Source organism: Cryphonectria parasitica (assembly GCF_011745365.1).
Source record: "Cryphonectria parasitica EP155 unplaced genomic scaffold M406scaffold_7, whole genome shotgun sequence".
In the NCBI taxonomy this organism is placed as follows: domain Eukaryota; kingdom Fungi; phylum Ascomycota; class Sordariomycetes; order Diaporthales; family Cryphonectriaceae; genus Cryphonectria; species Cryphonectria parasitica.
Window position 1 is genome coordinate 3294052 of NW_024468915.1, and position 17169 is coordinate 3311220.

A 17169-nucleotide genomic window follows, 5' to 3' on the forward strand; every position below is an offset into this window, starting at 1 on the left:
GGATAAGTTGCAACGAAATCGGCAGCCTTCCAAGGTTTCCAGCTACCCAGCCTGAAAAGCTGGATAGACAACCTCGCGTTCATTACGATTTGATAGAGAATTGTAATTTGCTCCTCAGTTGATTAATCTAATCGTTTATTTGACACACATTTGAATAACTCCAAAGGCAGTAAATACTCGAAGTAATGACCTATACATTGTTTCCTTATCAGAGGTCTGTACTTTACACCCCGCTTGTCAACATAAACCTCTTGTGTGCATAGATATTTTTGGGTTACTGGAATGCTCTATATAGCAGCCTAGCCTCTCAGTCCTTGGAGAAGTTCATAATCAGTGACATCCACGTGGTAAGTGTGGTGATGGAAGTCAAAGTCGGACAGGTACGTTCACCGTCGGGTCAGACCATCGATCGTGCATCATAGCTCTGGTCAACTTCGAGCATCCGAGTAATTCCATTTGGGCCTTGTCCTTCCTGCCAGTTGTTCGGGTTGGCTGGGCTCTGGATAGTGGCTTGAGTCTGAGTGAGAAGGCTTGTGTCTCTGAGCTCGTAGTAGCTTGTGCCTAGTGGGAAGCCGCCTTCTGCAATAGTTTGGTCAATTCCTTGAGCTCTCCCTTTCTTGCCCCCGCCGCCAACGGTTTCGATTTTCTTCTTGTAACTCGGTTCGCCGGACTTGGTGTTCGTGTCTCTGTCCTCGTAGTTGGTAAAGTGAGTCCTTAGTTTTTTATAAAATGTCGAATTTGCCACGTGAAGCCTGAGAAAAGTGGCGAAAGCAGGCATGCAGCCAACAATCAATGTGACAAAATCCTCAACTATGCTATTTCATGAACACTGTTAATAAACTTCTTTCATTGTTTTAATGTGACCTTAGAGCAGAAGGATCGGAGATTGTACCGACAACTCACATCGGCAAAAAGACTTGTGCATCGGCCCAAGTATCATCACCCGAAGCCACAATCAGGCGAAAACGATACACACAGGCGATAACGCTGGCGACAATACCCCTGGGAGATTCAACATAGTTAACCAGCCGACTTCGAGCTATTTAAACACCAATTGAGGGCAATGGTAATATAAGAGCTTACATAAGAGCAGTCCCAAACAGGATAAAGAGTTTGAGACGCAGTTTTCGCGGCATGTTGAGAGTTTTCAGAATAGGAAATGGCAGGATAAATATATATATATCCAGCAGCACTGCACATGGTCCTTGATATGTTCCAAGCCATTTCGCATCTGCTGGACGTTGGTTGACGACAAGATCCGACCAGGTTTCTCCAGCATGAGGAGCTCCTAAGAAACCGGTAACGAACAAGTTCGGAACATAGACTATCGCGTTGACAGCAATCCCAGCATAGATCGCCCAACGCATCGACTGTTTCACGGAGAAGATCTGGAGAAGGATCAAGAATACTGATGTCTTGGATAGTCCAACAGCGAATGGAGCGATTATAGAGTTGGCGAAGTCGATCTAGACTCATTTCGATCAAACTTGTAAGCGGTTTTTCTGTTGCAATCTTTACCGGATGGTTATAGAGTTGATGGGGCTTGCCTTCATGTACTCTCCTGTGAACCAGCACTTGAAGATAGCAAGTATTTGTTAGAATTGAGTATGGTATTCTTAGACCGTGATGAACTTACAATTGGTATATCCCATTCGTGCCGAAACCAACGGCGGGTCAAAATGACAACCACAGCATGTGCTACATCAAAAATGAAAGCCGCAATAGCCACGTCTGTTTCAACTTCCGTCAGATTTGGCTTATGCTTCTCACATAAATTCTAAGTGACGTACAGTCGGCAACCGCTAGTTTGCGGAAGTTGACATACAACCGTCCAGCCATGAGGACAGAGGCCCAAAATATCATAATACTGCAAACCGCGATGGCTGTGTTTGCTAAGGAAGGTGGGTTGACAAGATTTGAAGTGTATCCATCTGGAGGTTGCACTGGTGCGATGAGACAAAGGGGGTTGGTTGCGTCATTGTCCATGATTCTGGTTGATTGGCAGAATCAGTCCTCTGAAAATTGAAGAGTCCTTTAGAAGGGTGCAATGAAATAATAGCACTGAAATTCGAGGATATAGTAATGTCTGCCTGATAAGGGGGCGGGGGACAAAAAGAAATGATGCAAGCAGGGAGAGTAGAGAAAACTACCACAGAAATGGTGGAAGGTTATGAGCAAAGATGTAAAGAAAGAAGAACAGAAAGAAACGTTCAAGTTCGATGCATGTTAGTAAGGAGCAACTGCAAGTAAGCTGCCTGCTTACCAGGAATATCCTGCGAGGATGTAATCAAATGGTGGAAAAATCATGTTGATGGGTTTCACCACATGCATGAGCTGACCACATTCACCTCGGCTGATAGTGGCTTGGGGGGTTGGGGGCTCAAATACAACTCTTGTTGATACTGAAAAGTTGAGTGAAACCTTTATTCGGCCCTTTTGCCTTGGGGATGGAAGCACAAATGCAATGGCTTATGTAGCCATTGGTTTTCCTTGGGGGCTAACATATGATAGGCAATATTCTTCTGGCTGTTTGAATTTGGGTGGAGGCTGAAAGGACAAATGCAACTTCTGAGACATTTTCTTCTTATAAGCAGAAAGGAAAGTATATCTTCTTATACAGGAATAAAAAGAATACCCATTTCCTTTTCTGAAAATCTCGAAGCATATTATTTCTTCACCAAAAAATACTAGAGCACACCCCACGAATATTACCTCCACACTATCGTGAATGCCATGCCTATCACAGCTTTCAGTCTTGCTGACTACGTGTCGCGCGTTCCTCTGGCAATGATTGTTGCCATATGTGGGCTTCTACTTTATTTATGGCGGTCTGCAAGATACCTCGGCAAACGGCTGAATGGAATCATCTACCTGTTCAAAGGTATAGCGATCATTGATGAAGCCTATTCCAAAGTGCGTTGGAGGCTCTCACAAATGGATACTTGTCGTTAAAGATTTACTGAAACAATGTCATTAGGCCAACGGCCAGCCATTCAAAGTCTCGACACCATCCAATGATATCTTAATGATCACATCGAATGATCTCTACACGGATGTCAAGTTCTCTACTCATCGCAATCTGTCCCTAAATGCAGCTGCAAAAGAGGCAAATTCCCCTTTGAACCTAGCGTTCTGGAGTACCTTCATCATAATAATGGTTTTTTTTCTTGACAGCTCTTGCAACCCCAGTACACAATGCCTCTTTTCAAATGGCAGGATGCGCGCAAGACGAGTGATGGCGGTGCATTTACCCGCGCGATCCGCACTAGCCTCACCGCGCACCTTCAGTACTTACAGCCGAATCTGGAAAGTATTGTCAAGAGCGAAATGATGAAAGCTCTTCATCAGACAGACAGGCATGGTACGATGCTTGCAGCTATGGATTTTTCCTTGATGCAGTGTTACTAAATTCAGCTGATGGTGTTAGGCTGGGCGCATCCCAAAATCTTTCCCCTAATGAAACATATCGTTTCTAAATTGAACTGCTATGCCTTTTTTGGCCCAGAGCTTTGTACGTTACTGTCTATGAAGTATCCTTTGGCCGTCGTTCTAGCTAACTGGAAATATTTGCCATCAGGGCAGGATGACGAGTTCGTCGCTACGGCATTGGAATACCCACAGACCACCGTTTTCGCAGCAGAGCTTGTGAGGAATCTTCCGACCTTCTTGTGTCCGTATGTATCTGTCCAACAGCCTGAAGATCTATGATTCTCCCATTACCAGAGTTTTATACAAAGACCAATCTGACTTTGTCTCGGGCAGTCTCGCCGCTGGTTTGGCAACAAATTGGGGCCAGGCTGAGAAAACACTTGTCCACTACCTGTCCCCTATCGTTGAGGAGCGACTACGCATAAAGGAGAAGATTCGCGAATCAGGCGCTTCAGACCAGCTTGACAAGCCGGTAAGATAGACTGGCACCCTTAATAAGGCGATTATACTTACGAGCTAAATCGAACGAAACAGAAAGACGTGATGCAATGGATGATTGATGTGAGTCCTCAGAGGAATTGGACGACGACTTTGATGGTGGGACAGATTCTGGCGGTGTGGGTCCCTTCGGTTCATCAAATATCTATGGTAAGGATTTCAATGATCACGAGTCTACGCCCATTTTCATCGACATCGGCCTAACTTATGTCTTATAATTCAGGTGACTACTTTTGCGATAGAGGATCTCTGCATGTACGAGGAGTACGTTCAGCCACTCCGAGAGGAAATACGCCAGGTCCTGGGGGACGCGAATTCCGCGTCTATTCGAGACGTAGAGCAGCTGCCCCTTCTTGACAGCTTCCTTCGCGAGTCAATTCGCATGACCAACACAGACCCGATAGTCATGCGTCGAAAGGCAGTCGAGCCACACATTCTGTGTGATGGCTCTCGCGTGGCAAAGGGCGACTGGATATGCGTGCCCCAACAAGCTATCATGAAGGATGGCAGCATGTATCGCAACCCTCATGAGTTTGATGGCTTCCGTTTTGCGAAGGCCAATGAAGTCCTACGTCATGGTCATTTATCCCCTGATACTCCTGACAAGGTAGAGACGAAACTGAACGATGCCAACTTTGAATGGTCTGTATGGGGATTTGACCCGGCTGCTTGGTAGGTATTACCCCTGACCGCTCCCCCACCCACAATGTTCACTCAAGAGAGTGACCGGCTAATATACTGATTGAAAATTTCTCCTCTTTTACAGCCCTGGACGTTGGTATGCTACCTTGGTTATAAAGCTCATCATTATACACGTTCTGGAAAATTGGGATTGCAAATTAGCCGACAAAAATGCGTCTCGATCCAAAACATGGCGCACAAATTGCTTTCCCCGTTCTGATACCATTGTGTCAATGAGGAAGCTTGAGTAGTTGCAGTTCAATGAAGCGGAGAAGGGGCCAGAACATGAACCGGTTGGAAGCTGGGAGTTTCCGTTGGAGCAAAGTGTTGAAGCTTCTTCCTTCACAGAATAAATCTGCAATACACCAGAGATATCTGCAATACAATGCGCTCAAAGAACAAAGCATTCAATGCAATTGCAAGCCCTGATAGAAGAATGGTGAGTAAAACACTCTACTTGGAAAGGGAGCGAAGAATGCAAGCAAGCCCACCAGTTTGGCTGAGGCGATCTACAGAAAGCTGTGGGGCAGTTGGCTGCCAGGCTCTTGAGTCACCAGGCTTTGTACAAATGCTATCTTTCGACCCCAAATGCAAGTTTTTACCTCCGCGCGTAACACAATGCTACACGACTCACTAACCCTCGCATACTAATGCATCATTTTGCCTTCATGTCACATCGTTCATGTTGTGTAAGGAATGAGTGTTGGTTCTTGGTCGACTCTGAAAAGCACCACCTCACATACGTGGTATCATCGAGTATGAGGGGGCCAAAATGAGCAATCGAGCCACTCATCACCCCTCGCAGCCTCGTCCATAATCTTCTAGCCATTCCGGAAAGTTGCATGCTGGATAAAAGAACTGTTCACAGGTAAACGTGCTCAGATGCCTGTTGCAATCACCTGCCCTGCACAGTTCTTATGCAACCGACATCCCCCAGCCGGCCTCGCCCCCATTGCAACACTCTTGGATAATATTAAGCGAGTGAGGCGAAGCGAGCCCCAAATCAATAGTGTCTTCTTTCGGAGCTATCTGGAAGTCTGCGTTTCCCGCGATCCCCCCTCGCCACTGATCCTTTTCGGTTTCCGGGCAAAGACTAGTAGATCATTGCATAATACGGACTACTACCTCCGTTCGCCCTTGCAAGGCTCTGTCTGTCGTATAGACAACGGCTGACTAGCTCAAGATTCAAGTTCATTGCAATGAAGACCCAAACTCACCCCATATCTTACACACCCTCATCCTACCGACCGCCTCACTTGCCTAGACGAAGTTAATGCTACGTGAATTTATGTACAACCACTTTTCGTGCAGATGGGTGGGAGTTCCAATGCAATTGCGAGCTTTGTACATTCTCCTTAAGCTACTTTGACGGACCGATGCCAGGGTCAGGGGTCGACCACCTATGATAGTACTCCACAGATCTTGCCGCGTATCGTCAATAAAACTGTTCCTTGCCATTACTCCAAGTTCCAATCCCGTGTGATGAAGTCCGCACACCTCTCGCCAACCATGATCGCGGGCCACATGGTGTGGGAGCTTAACATACGCGGGAAGACGCTGGTGTCCGCAATACGCAAGTTGTCAAGCCCATGGACTCGAAGCCGCTGGTCAACGACGCCCAATCTTGGATCATTGGACATGCGACAGGAGCAACTAGGATGAAGGCTGACAGTAGCGACGCTCCGAATGTACCTATCGATCTCGTTGTCTGTAACACTCTCCCAGGTCTTGGCGGCTCCCGAGGACGGCGGCGTCTGTGGAGTTGCGGGAATCTGTAATCCCTGTGGACTGGAGGAGGCCGAGGCTATGGTAGTTGCGGAGTGCTGGCCACCCTCAGCGGTCTGCTCCCACTCGGCAAGTTTGTCCAGATTGTTGCCAGGCGCGAAGGCAAACGGGGCCGGATAGGGATACCCGGAGTTCTGAAACTCCTGGGCTAGGCGCATGGTAAAACGAACTGCCTTTCGCGCTACAGGCCAGTCTCGTTCATCACGGAGTACTGGATGGGTAACCCGAGGATGTGACAGTGAGTCAGAGTCTGCTAATTCAACTCGGCCTGTCGAATGTGGCTGGACGACGCAAGCATAGAGGCTGAAGAGTGTGCGGCCTGGGAGAGGTCGCTTAAAGCCATTGACGGCAAAAAGCATCACCTCTATGTCTGGTACGTTTCGTGGCTGTGAGATGTCCATATTGTCTGCTCCTTGACTGCTGTCATCATGTCCAGGGATGCGCTCCTGGATGGCCATGGTCTTATCGTCGATGGCGCCGCTGCGGACGAAAATAGTGCTGTAGTTCGACCCGCTGCTGACAAGCCCTGTACTGAAGATTAGCCAGAGCAGCAAATTCCATAAAACGAATATCGTAGACTCGAGAATGTGCAGTGTTTCCCGCTTTGGCAGCTCAAGCATGATGGGAAATGCGTAGTGGTCAGACAAAGTTCTGCCAACAGGCAGGTCCTGCGCTGGAGTAATTCCTTTCGCTTGCAGTTCATCCCGAGGTCCAATTCCACTGAGCATGAGGATCTGAGGAGTTCGGAGCCCTCCGCAGCAAACGATTACCTCCCTCCGTGCCTTCACATAGAAGTCTTTGCTGGGTTTACCGGGGGTTGCAGCATGAATGAATACACCGCGAACAGAGCCAGCGTCACTATCCACATCCAAACGTGATGCCATCGCCCCAGTGCAGATAGTGAGATGGGTCTGCCTCTCACAAGCAATCCTTTTGTTCAGAAAAGCTTGATAGGAGGTGTTTCTATGCCCGCGCTCGTCCACTGCTTGATCCAATCTGTACAAGCCCATCGCTGGAGCTTTGGGGTCATTCACGTCCTCGACGATGGGAAGACCGACCTTTCTGGCCGCCTTGTCGATGCTTTCCCCCAAAGCAACTCTGTCAGCATGCAATGAGAATCCTAGGAGCCAATATAGCTAAGTTCAAAAGCCAAGAGTATGATGAGAGAAACTCACTAAGGTCCCCATGCGAAAGGAGTTGGAAACTGCTGAATCATGATGGGGCCTTCGAGGATGTGTCATGTAATTGATCAGTTCAGTAGTTCTGGAAAGAGAAAGAAGTGTTGATGCACATCTTACCGTTATGACCTCTCGCAGAAGATGCTGGATGGGCAACGGCATTTTCGCTCTTCTGGAAGAACGGCTCAACGTGCTCCCATGACCAGTCATCAAGGCCCATTTCCTGCGCCCATGCGTTGTAGTCGCCTGGTGCCCCGCGAGTCATAACCATCCCGTTGATTCGTGACGCGCCCCCAAGGCCTTCGGCTGTCCAAAGCTTCATCTTGAGCCCGTTGGCCTGTGGAGCGGGCTCAGAGAAGTGGTCACTGACGACTTGGAACTTGTCGCCGAACAAGAAATTCTGGCTGACAAGTGGAATGCGTGAGAGGAAAATATCCTTGACACGGCCTTTCTCGAGAACCAGCACCGAGACTTCAGGGTTTTCCGACAATCGCGAAGCAACAGCGCAACCAGCAGTACCGCCTAGATATCAAAAGCCACCAATAGTCAGCCTGATCCATGCATATTGTCTAGTGGCCTTTCAACGGTCTTTTGTCTTTCGCATAGCATACCTCCCACAATAATGTAGTCATAAGTTTTGCCGTCCACATCCGACGGCGGAACCTCAGGATATGAGCGCGAGAAAGGCCACATGATTGGATGCTTAGAAAAGGCCTTGGCTTTTTATTGCTGTCCGTTGTCTCTGAGGTGGGATTTTGCGAAAGGCTGTGGAGTGAGGGAGGTGGGGGGCGCGGGGGGAGGACGAGGGAGAAAGGTTTGGGAGCTTTCTGAAAGAATGATAATTGGGGGGAGACTGAGTTTATAATCTGACAGAGAGACATGGAACAAAAGTTTGGGGCATTTGAAAGCCTCCATACGGCTAGCATATGTGACAGCGCAGCTAATGTGTGTAGCAATGCAGCTGGTGAGTGAGACAAGTGGCGCTGGCGGGGGGCCAAATGCACCTTTGTCTGAGTTGCGTAACCGCACTTTGAGGGAGGGAAAACAATCCCCTGGTTCGGTTGGATACTGGAATTACGAGCCGAGCCGTCTTTCAGGTTTCGAGCAAGTCGTCCTAAGTGTATCAACCCATTTCAGCTTCATTCTTAGAGTAGCAGAGCAGCTCACGAAACAGCTCTCTTATCGCCAGTTTCCATACTTTTAAAGCTGGTCGCCGTCTCAGTGTTCAAACTGTTCGTAGTTTCAGGTGAAATTGCTATATGCCGATCGTTCTGTGAGGTAATCTGTGAACGAATTTTGGCGGGCTCTCTGTGTGCTCTTAATTTTGTTAACTATCCAGTTGGCTTGTCGAGGTTTAGTGATGCAAACGGCAAGCGAAAAGGAATGCCTTAGGCAACCAGACGGGACCATTATGCAACTTTCAATCATGATATACTCAGGCGCAACCACGTCCACGAAAGAGCACATCACAGCTAAGTCTCAGTATCGGGAAGCTTGTCCCAGAAGATGATCTCCAATGTACCTTTCGACCTAGTTGGCTTTTGTTAGGGTCTGTATGCGCATAATGTGAGCAATTTCTAATTTTCCAGCACATTTAATTAGTATTTCGTATATCTTAGAAAGCATGTAAATATTAGCAATTCCTACTCTCCGGAGAAACATGGCGCAGGAATTATAGAACCAAAGCATCTTCAGTGAATTCTGTACTTCTCAACGCTTCTTATAGATGTGGTCACGCTTAGCTATATATCTATTTTAGATTTATATGTCAATCAATATGTGTATAATTTATTCCGACTACGGTATTTAAAAACGAGGGGAAAAGATGGCCACAAGAATGCAAGAATAAGCTGATGAGCATACCCTAAACCTGTCCAGGGGGTTTAACTTGAGAAAAGAGGGGAAGATGTCTCACTGTTGCTATTTATGTGAAGAAGTCGAAAGGGGTGGTAACCTTATAAATATACGAAATATACGAAGACCTAGAACCCATTTCACTCCTTATGCCGAGAACTGACATGCTGGCCACTACAATGGTATAAGCGTTGCTTTTGCTTCTTATGCAATATGTATTGCAAAACTGTGCATTAGCCCGTTCATGCCATAGTTATCTTTTCATTGACAAGACACCGCCTGGAGTTTAGTCTTCAATTTTTCACTCTGCCTTGTGTATAATATACTCACAATACTAGGCGTTAGTGTTTGTAGAACCCTCAGTAATCTCCTAGAAACTTATTGCTGCAATACCTATCTCTCCAGATGTGCTCGAGTTTGATACGAGCTGGGTGGAGGGAGACGTTCCTCACTTCTCCAGGGCTGTAGTATTGCTGGAGGCAAGGTCGGAGTAGAGGTCTGCTGGGGAGAAAATCCACTCCTCGGAACGTCGCAATAATGTGCTTAGCTGCATCCTAGACGCGTTTTGAGAAGCGCCAGAAAAGAGGCGAAATTCACAAAACTAGCTTCAGTACTTATGCTGACTTATACATCAATTTCCCAGGTCAATTTTCCTGTTCACGCTCCTGTCTTCTGGATTTGAAAGCATTGACTCTGGGCCGGTGTTACAATGAAGTTCTTTATTCTGCCACTGTATCTTCAGGATAGTCACAACTGTTATGATATTTAGAAGCATAACAAATGGACAATTACAGCTTCTGAAGAAAGTGCATATACTATATTTGTAGCTATCATGATAGTTTCAAAGTCTCTGTAAACCCATGAGGTCCGCCCACGAACATAAAACTCGGTTCCTAGCACACAAAGTCTGTGAGTGGTGGTACCTTTCGTCTGACTGAATCCGGCCTCTTTCCGTGCATCGCACATTGCCATAATTTTCCCGAAGCTGAGACTGCCAGCCTGGCTGATTAACTGTAGATCCCTTACCTTTCCCCTCTTGGGAGAGGTTTACGAAACCTTGCTGTAGAGACGAGGGATCTCCTATAAGATCTAGATGCCCGTCCACATATGGTTGTCATCTGCAAAGAACATGATCGTGTTTCATAACCACAGCCTTTGCTTGAGCTAGAAATTTGCTCACTTTGGGATTGTACTCTTTTCTCCTCGAGCAGCCCCTAATCAATGATTCCAGCGACGTAGAGCGGAAATTGGTTAGCTGAGACCATCTCCATAGGAATCCAAGAAGGACGCCTATGAAGTCCACGTAAATGTGTTGCATAAGTAATATTAGGGATAGAATAATGTTCCATCACAACTTTGGCCAAAAGAATGCTCTCAGCCATGTTAAGCTCAAGGTTCCTTTACAAAACTGGTTGCTACGAGATGATAGGAATTTGGTTCAAGGTGATTGGAAGGGCTTGCTTTCTCCATTCCGGTCAAAAGACTGATTTTAAAGAGAGAAAAAACCTCCTGGCTTGCATCTGGGCATCCTTTTTCATCCATAACGTACCAGGGGCTTCAACCAAGGTCCTGCAAACCCGAGGAGATATCCTTTTCAGTGCGTCAGAAGTAAGTTCGCGTGAAAATATTTCATTATCGACTGGACTGTTGTTGTGGCTGAAAACTAAGCGCTTCTCGAAAAGTTCGTTGACAGGGTTGTGCAAGGAGTCTGGAGGCAGAGTCCTGTGCTGCCGGTGGTGAATATCGGACCGTACTGTACGATCATGCAGATCATTACCCTTACGCCGAATAGGCGAAGTTCCTGGCGCAGGGTGCGACTGTAGCTGACTACAGCACCTTTGCTTGCGCAATAGGCACTGCCGATGACGTAAGGAGTCAGAGCCGACAGAGAGGTAATGTTGATGATCAGGCCTTTGGACTCAATGAGGAGGTTGGAGAAGGCAGCCACTGCATCCATCACCCCGAATACGTTGACCTCGAAAGTTGCGGGTAAGTCTGGTATGGAAAAGTCTAATGCGGGATGCGTGTGTGTGCATCTTTAGAGAAGGGAACCATCAGCATGTCATGCCATAAAAAGCCGACCAACTCGATTTTCTTTTGAAAACGAAAGGAAAAAGAATATGTCCCTACAAATTGTTGACTAAAATGTCCAGACGACCTCCAGTGAGCTCAGAAAAAAATGTTGTGACAGTTTTCGATGCTGACAGGATCTATCACGTCCAGTTAGATAGCGCTCATACCCTGGGCGGCGAGATTCGTCAATACTGATGGATCACGAGCCGTGGCAATTACATGGAGGCCTGGGTCATGTTGGCCACAGAAGACGGCTCGTGAAAGTTCTGTTGTCAAGCAGTATTACCTCGTTTCTGAAATTCGTGACAGAGGCCATAGCCGATGCCACCAGGTGTGCAGCTATTATACCGAATGTCACTAAATGTCATCCAAAGGAGTATCGCTGTCTCCTGGCTAGAGAAAGGCGCCATCACTTTCTCAGACGTGTACATGCGCTATCACCCTGTCTCCCTGAGACCCTCTCTGGGTCCAGTCAGTCAGTGCAGCCTGGTGAGCACGTCGCCATCTTCGGTCGCACAGGTGCAGAGAAGTCACCCCTCATTGCCGCTTTGCTTTCGGGCTTTCGAAGTGTCCAGAGGCTGTATTCCCATCGACGGAGTTGACATCTGCGGACTACCACTGTCAGACCTGCGCTCCCATTTGTTCATACAGCCTCAGGACTCGATCCTTTTTAGCGGTAGCGTCCGCTACAACCTGGATCCTTTCCACGAGCACGACGATGAGAAAATGTGGCATGCTATGCGAGGGGCCTGGCTGGCTGATAGCGTACATCTCGGATGATGGCGTCGAAGAGGAAGGGGCCAACTTTTCCCATGGTCAGAGACAGCAGGGTTGTCGCGTGCGATGAGGCGACTTCGAGCTTGGACCTGGAGACGGATGACAAGATCCAGCAGACCATGGCCAAGTCGTCCCAGGGGAAGACGGTACTGACCGTTGCACATCGTATACGCACCATCATCAACTATGATAGGGTGTGCATGATGGATTAGGGCGGGTTATAGAGCTGGGGACGCCCAGGGAGCTGTGGACCTGAGAGGTGTGTTTAGGGGCATGTGCGAGACGAGTGGAATCTCCGAGATTGAGGGGTTTATGATGTTCTGAGCCACCATTTTGTATACGAGTGCAAAAAACGGAATCATCTTTGGGTCTTATTTCAGGTTTGGCTTTTGCTAGCGAATTTGTAACAATGAGTAAAGCCAAATTATCAGCACCATTGCAAAAGAAAAGTTGTTATATTTACAAAGAATCAAAACGTATTTACATATCCAATCTGAAAACCGAACATGTACGGTCAAATAATATGCTTGCATCGTTTCATATGTATAAAGAACATCAGATGCTCTCAAATACCGCAAGGCTAGAGTAGGCCACGCCCGACGAGCTGAACATGAGATTGGAGGCGCACGACGAGCCCAGACCTGCGTTGTTGATCCACGCAGGCTCCCAGTAGAAAAGTCCTGAGCCACCACTCGTGGCAGCCACAACAGCAGCAACGTCCTCGATAAATTCCGTCTGACCAGCTGCGGAGAATGGGATACTCGTGAGGTCACTGGGGAAGGCATACTCGGGATCGGGGCACGACACGGGCCAGTTGGTCTCGGCCACGACAATCTCCTTACCCCAGGCGCTGGCCATGTCAGCCAGGGAGCTCTTGAGCGACGATAGAGTTGCGGAGGACGAATAGAAAGGATAGTATGACACGCCCATCATGTCGAAGTCGGTCGTCAGGAGAGGGCCTTCGGCCAGGACGGTCTCGTAAAAATATTGCTGCTCTGACCAATCCCAGCCATTGTCCAGGTGGATCATGATCTTGGGCTGTGTGGCAAGATCGCTGTCCTTGATGCCCCATGCTGCCGAGTGCAGCAGGTCGGCGATGTTGTAGTAATCTGGCGTCTCGCCAGTGGGCCACAGCAGGCCCGCCGAGATCTCGTTGCCAATCGAGATGATGACGGGCTCAAGGTCTTCGGCGGCGAAGGCATTGGACACAGCCAGAGTGTAGTTGTACAGCTCCCAGGTCAGGTCATCAATATCGGTTGGCCATCCAGATGGGATGGTCTGATCGCCCGGATCAGCCCAGGTGTCAGAGAGGTGCAGGTCGAGGTAGACCGCAAGACCAGCATCACCGGCGCGCTTGGCCAGCTCGATGTTGTAGTCAAGATCATAAATACCGTCTGAAGGGTTGACCCAGACTCGTTGGCTAGAAAGAGAGGGATCAAGCGTTAGGAATGTGTATGTGTTTCAGCAACACAGACAACTCAACAGTTGTACATGTAACGAAATCATAAATGATAATAATACGAACCGGACTGTATTGACTCCGCTCGCCTTCAGAATCGTCTCCAGAGGCTCTGTCGTGCCACTGGTCGTCTTGTACGTGTACCCAGCGTCTTCCTCGACCACGACTGATGACCAGTCGACTCCCTTGTAAGTAAGCGAGGCATTCAGCCCTTGTGCCAGAGCGAAGCCGAGGCAGAGTCGAGAGAAGTGCATTTTAGTTATTTTTTCTGTGTTATTATCAATTATCAGAATTCCATCAAAGGTAGGGCAAAAGGGAAAGTATGTGCATTGACTCGCAAACAATGTCAAGATGCTGAAAGTTGGAACAACATCGACTGTCCTTTTATATAAGGTAATACAAAACCCCACTGCCACAATAGGCTGGGTACTGCACTGTAGTACGGCATCTCATTGATGGAATCTTGTATTTGGGACGGCCACCACCATAGCGGATACGGAAGTCTGAGGCCGCGTGGAGCCGGAGACCCCAAAAACACAGTGCTCGGAGATCTAGTCAGTTCTGAACTGGCTCCAGGCCAAGTGGTCCAGTAACTTTGGACGTCAGCTATAGAAGTATGTGGTGGGCACGGCGGCTAGCTTCCACGCACCAGAGTCGTAATAAGAGGTCACCTGCAGCACACAACCATCCCAGAATACGGTTCCGGGGCTACACTCCCCCTGCTTTGCTTATAACTAGTGGGTTATCAATACCCTCGGCATTCGTGCCGGAACTACCTTGACAAGACATTAACGCAACAATTATAGCCGACTTACGGGCCGCAACACGAGGTCGCATGATTTTTACTTTCTCTCCTTTCCGACGTACCAAACTGAACAGCATTTTTATCCGACTTGAGGCGGCCAAATCCGCATCTCTATTTGTTAATATTCATTTGACAGACATGGAAAACTGCGATCTACATTTCAAAAGAAACAAACACGGCAGTTGTTTGTACTGCCTGTGAACATTGCATGAAATCTGTTATTCGTCACTATGCACCCTTGACTTACTTCCAAGACCCTCATACTCATTAACTAATCAGTACAGGTTTATAAGCTGTAACACACCCAGTTCTATCCTTGTAATCAGGTAATTCAACCAAGCCATAACATGCTGTACTGGCCAGCACTGCAAGTTTTCATTGCCCGAGGTCTTCATGTCTGATGATTCTTTTAGTTTAACTGACAGTAATTGAATAACTCTGTTCTTGTCTCCAGGCGAAGTTCACCTCTGTTTGTCTCTACAAACGCTCCCCAGTCACCAGGTTCTTGAGACGGAGACGCGGCGGACGCTGAATACGCAACTTGAAATCTCATCTAATGTTTTGAAATCTACTTAATATTCATATCAGATCCCGTGCATGCACCTGAGAAATTCTACCAGTCATCATGATCGCGCTGCTAGAGAAAGACTTCAGTGACGACAAATGATCTTTGGGTCCTGAATTATCACGCCGACTTGAGCTAATTCCCCAGGGAGCCTAGCAGTAATTTCGTCCCCGGAAATCTGGTATATCTTAGCGTTGCTCTGCAGAAAGGTGTAAGGGTAATTCCTCCTGAATCAAGCACGTTGGGACCCCATGCGGTCTCAACGTGGTGTTGAACATGGGTAAGGGCCAATCCTTTTGATGACTCCTCGACAACAAGCTGCTCAACTGGATGATGGATGGGCGACCACAACGTTCATAATGTACTGATGGAAATAAGTTTTGAATTCATTCATTGCACCCAGCTGTCCTGTGTCTTGTAGGACACAGTTCTCATCATTTTCACCTCTCCTGGTGCCTCTACGCTTTCAATTTGGACGCAAAATCTCCACAAGTCACTGAAAACGTGTTGATAAAAAAAAAGGGGGGGGGGGAGGGGGAATCATCGTCCATCCTTCAGTGACATCGTCTGAGTGACTTCGATCCCGCCATAGCTATCATGACGAGCAAGTCGGCACAAAACTCAAAATGCCTGGCCCTTTCCCCCAATGGAAACATCGTCGCCTTCCTGCTATGTCGTTTTCTTTAAAGAAATGCTCGCCCAATCCATATTTGCGGCGTCCCACTCCATGATTGGTGGAGAAGTTTATGGAGAAAGGGGGTCCGGAGCAGTGGGGAGTCCGGGGTATTGGCCGGGGGGGGGGGTGGAGAAGGGCCGGCTGGGCTATGAGCTGCATACTACTGTGGTACAGAAGTAGAAATTGCTGCACGCAGTTCATTGTTCTCTCAAACCAGCATCACGGAAGACGTTATGTCTAATGCAGCTGTTCCGTTCTTGAACACGCGGCCTTGCACGAAAGAGTATGCTACCTCATGATGTCTCCTCTTTCTCCGAGGTTAGCGGGCGAAGAGTCCTGCTGAGCGTCGAGATTGAGATTGGCTAGACCAGGTTCCAGACTGTCAGGCTCTATTAAAGCTCCTAACAAAATATATGTATTGTAAATAAACACGTAATGTAGGATCCACGGGCCAGTGAGTTGCTGCTACCCTCACTTCAGAATTATGCCATCACAAATTTGAGAGCACCATCCCTGTAATCCTACCCAAGTGACCGGGCCCTACCCCCGCATTCGTGGACATCACGATACATTACAATGTCTAAGCCATCTTCATGCAACTTTCTATATCAAGACCGAGCGGTCTTATCGGTGAGTACTTTACAACCCGACTCTCGCTGGGCCACTGGTCCTGAGTCTGACCCGGGTTGAGAGAAAACTTTGGAAGCTCTTCAATGTCAGAATGGAGGTTGACGTTACTATGGAGACAAGGAGGGAAACTGGGTTTATGATAGTGCTCTTTAGCTACCCTAATACCATTGAAATACTTGAGAGTACAACGTTAATGTGTTGGGTTTTTAACGAATGGCTCTTCGACTGAAGCAGGTTTCCCTGCGGGTTTGGCTTTGTGGTACTTGCACGTGGGACCAGAGTCTGGTGAGTAGATGGCTTGACACAAGACATGTGACGTTGAAGAAAGGGGTATGTCAGAGATAAGGGACTGTTCCTATTTAGTTTCAGTAGGAAAGAAAAAAAAAATTAAAAGGAAGGAGGATAAAAGAAAGAATCAAGAGGGGAGGATAAGCCCGTCCGGATAGAAAACGATGCATCAAATGAGCTCAACGCTCTCAACTTCCGTTCCATTTCCTCCCTCATCCCTCCTTGTCTTAAGCTCTATTACTGTGCGAATGAGGCTACTACAGGTGCTTTACATGATCAATCAAAGAACCAGATCTTCCTAGAAAGCCTAACCAGACGCTCTCTGTTGTACTGCGAGGGATTTCTGTTTCAGGGCTGGCTTTACCATCCGGCATGTCGAAGAGGATGAATGATACACGGTTCAGTGCTTCATCAAATGGAAAGACAGCCTCAAGATGTTGGATAAATCAATGTAATCGACAGCTGTAGGAG

At 47.7% G+C, this 17169-nt stretch overlaps 5 protein-coding genes across 5 annotated transcripts; 1 reads left to right on the forward strand and 4 right to left on the reverse strand.

Annotated features, from left to right (window-relative positions):
• Window positions 1-91: 91 nt before the first annotated feature.
• M406DRAFT_357647 (uncharacterized protein) lies at window positions 92-1987 on the reverse strand (the record flags this gene model as incomplete). The annotated part of the gene is made up of 6 exons (XM_040923735.1): window positions 92-815; window positions 904-1002; window positions 1084-1466; window positions 1548-1574; window positions 1637-1731; window positions 1791-1987. Coding segments are annotated over 6 exons (1219 nt in total), but the record flags the coding sequence as incomplete, so codon positions are not given.
• Window positions 1988-3195: 1208 nt separating this feature from the next.
• M406DRAFT_263418 (cytochrome P450) lies at window positions 3196-4859 on the forward strand (the record flags this gene model as incomplete). Its single annotated transcript, XM_040917590.1, has 6 exons — window positions 3196-3361; window positions 3428-3674; window positions 3763-3901; window positions 3964-4099; window positions 4323-4599; window positions 4694-4859. The coding sequence occupies 6 exons, from the start codon at window positions 3196-3198 to the stop codon at window positions 4857-4859; spliced, it is 1131 nt and encodes a 376-aa protein (XP_040773929.1).
• An 877-nt stretch (window positions 4860-5736) lies between these two features.
• On the reverse strand, window positions 5737-8355 carry M406DRAFT_281142 (alcohol oxidase). Its single transcript, XM_040918430.1, has 5 exons — window positions 8183-8355; window positions 7692-8093; window positions 7569-7617; window positions 6460-7473; window positions 5737-6396 (listed from the first exon to the last, which is right to left on the reverse strand). The coding sequence occupies exons 1-5, from the start codon at window positions 8262-8264 to the stop codon at window positions 6066-6068; spliced, it is 1878 nt and encodes a 625-aa protein (XP_040773930.1). The 5' UTR covers window positions 8265-8355; the 3' UTR covers window positions 5737-6065.
• A 2508-nt stretch (window positions 8356-10863) lies between these two features.
• On the reverse strand, window positions 10864-11908 carry M406DRAFT_342055 (NAD(P)-binding protein; the record flags this gene model as incomplete). Its single annotated transcript, XM_040921730.1, has 6 exons — window positions 10864-10889; window positions 10975-11152; window positions 11185-11461; window positions 11556-11625; window positions 11666-11764; window positions 11857-11908. The coding sequence occupies 6 exons, from the start codon at window positions 11906-11908 to the stop codon at window positions 10864-10866; spliced, it is 702 nt and encodes a 233-aa protein (XP_040773931.1).
• A 922-nt stretch (window positions 11909-12830) lies between these two features.
• Window positions 12831-13988, reverse strand: M406DRAFT_72924 (family 53 glycoside hydrolase; the record flags this gene model as incomplete). The annotated part of the gene is made up of 2 exons (XM_040925592.1): window positions 12831-13695; window positions 13801-13988. 2 exons carry the CDS (start codon window positions 13986-13988, stop codon window positions 12831-12833), a joined length of 1053 nt encoding a protein of 350 aa, XP_040773932.1.
• Between the last annotated feature and the right edge of the window lie 3181 nt (window positions 13989-17169).

Coding starts and splice junctions, on each gene's coding strand:
- M406DRAFT_281142 (XM_040918430.1), bottom strand. CDS start 8,264: ATGTGGCCTTTCTCGCGCTCATATCCTGAGGTTCCGCCGTCGGATGTG. Junction 8,094..8,182: donor TGACTACATTATTGTGGGAG/GTATGCTATGCG, acceptor TTTGATATCTAG/GCGGTACTGCTGGTTGCGCT. Junction 7,474..7,568: donor CCTTTCGCATGGGGACCTTA/GTGAGTTTCTCT, acceptor TTTGGGGGAAAG/CATCGACAAGGCGGCCAGAA.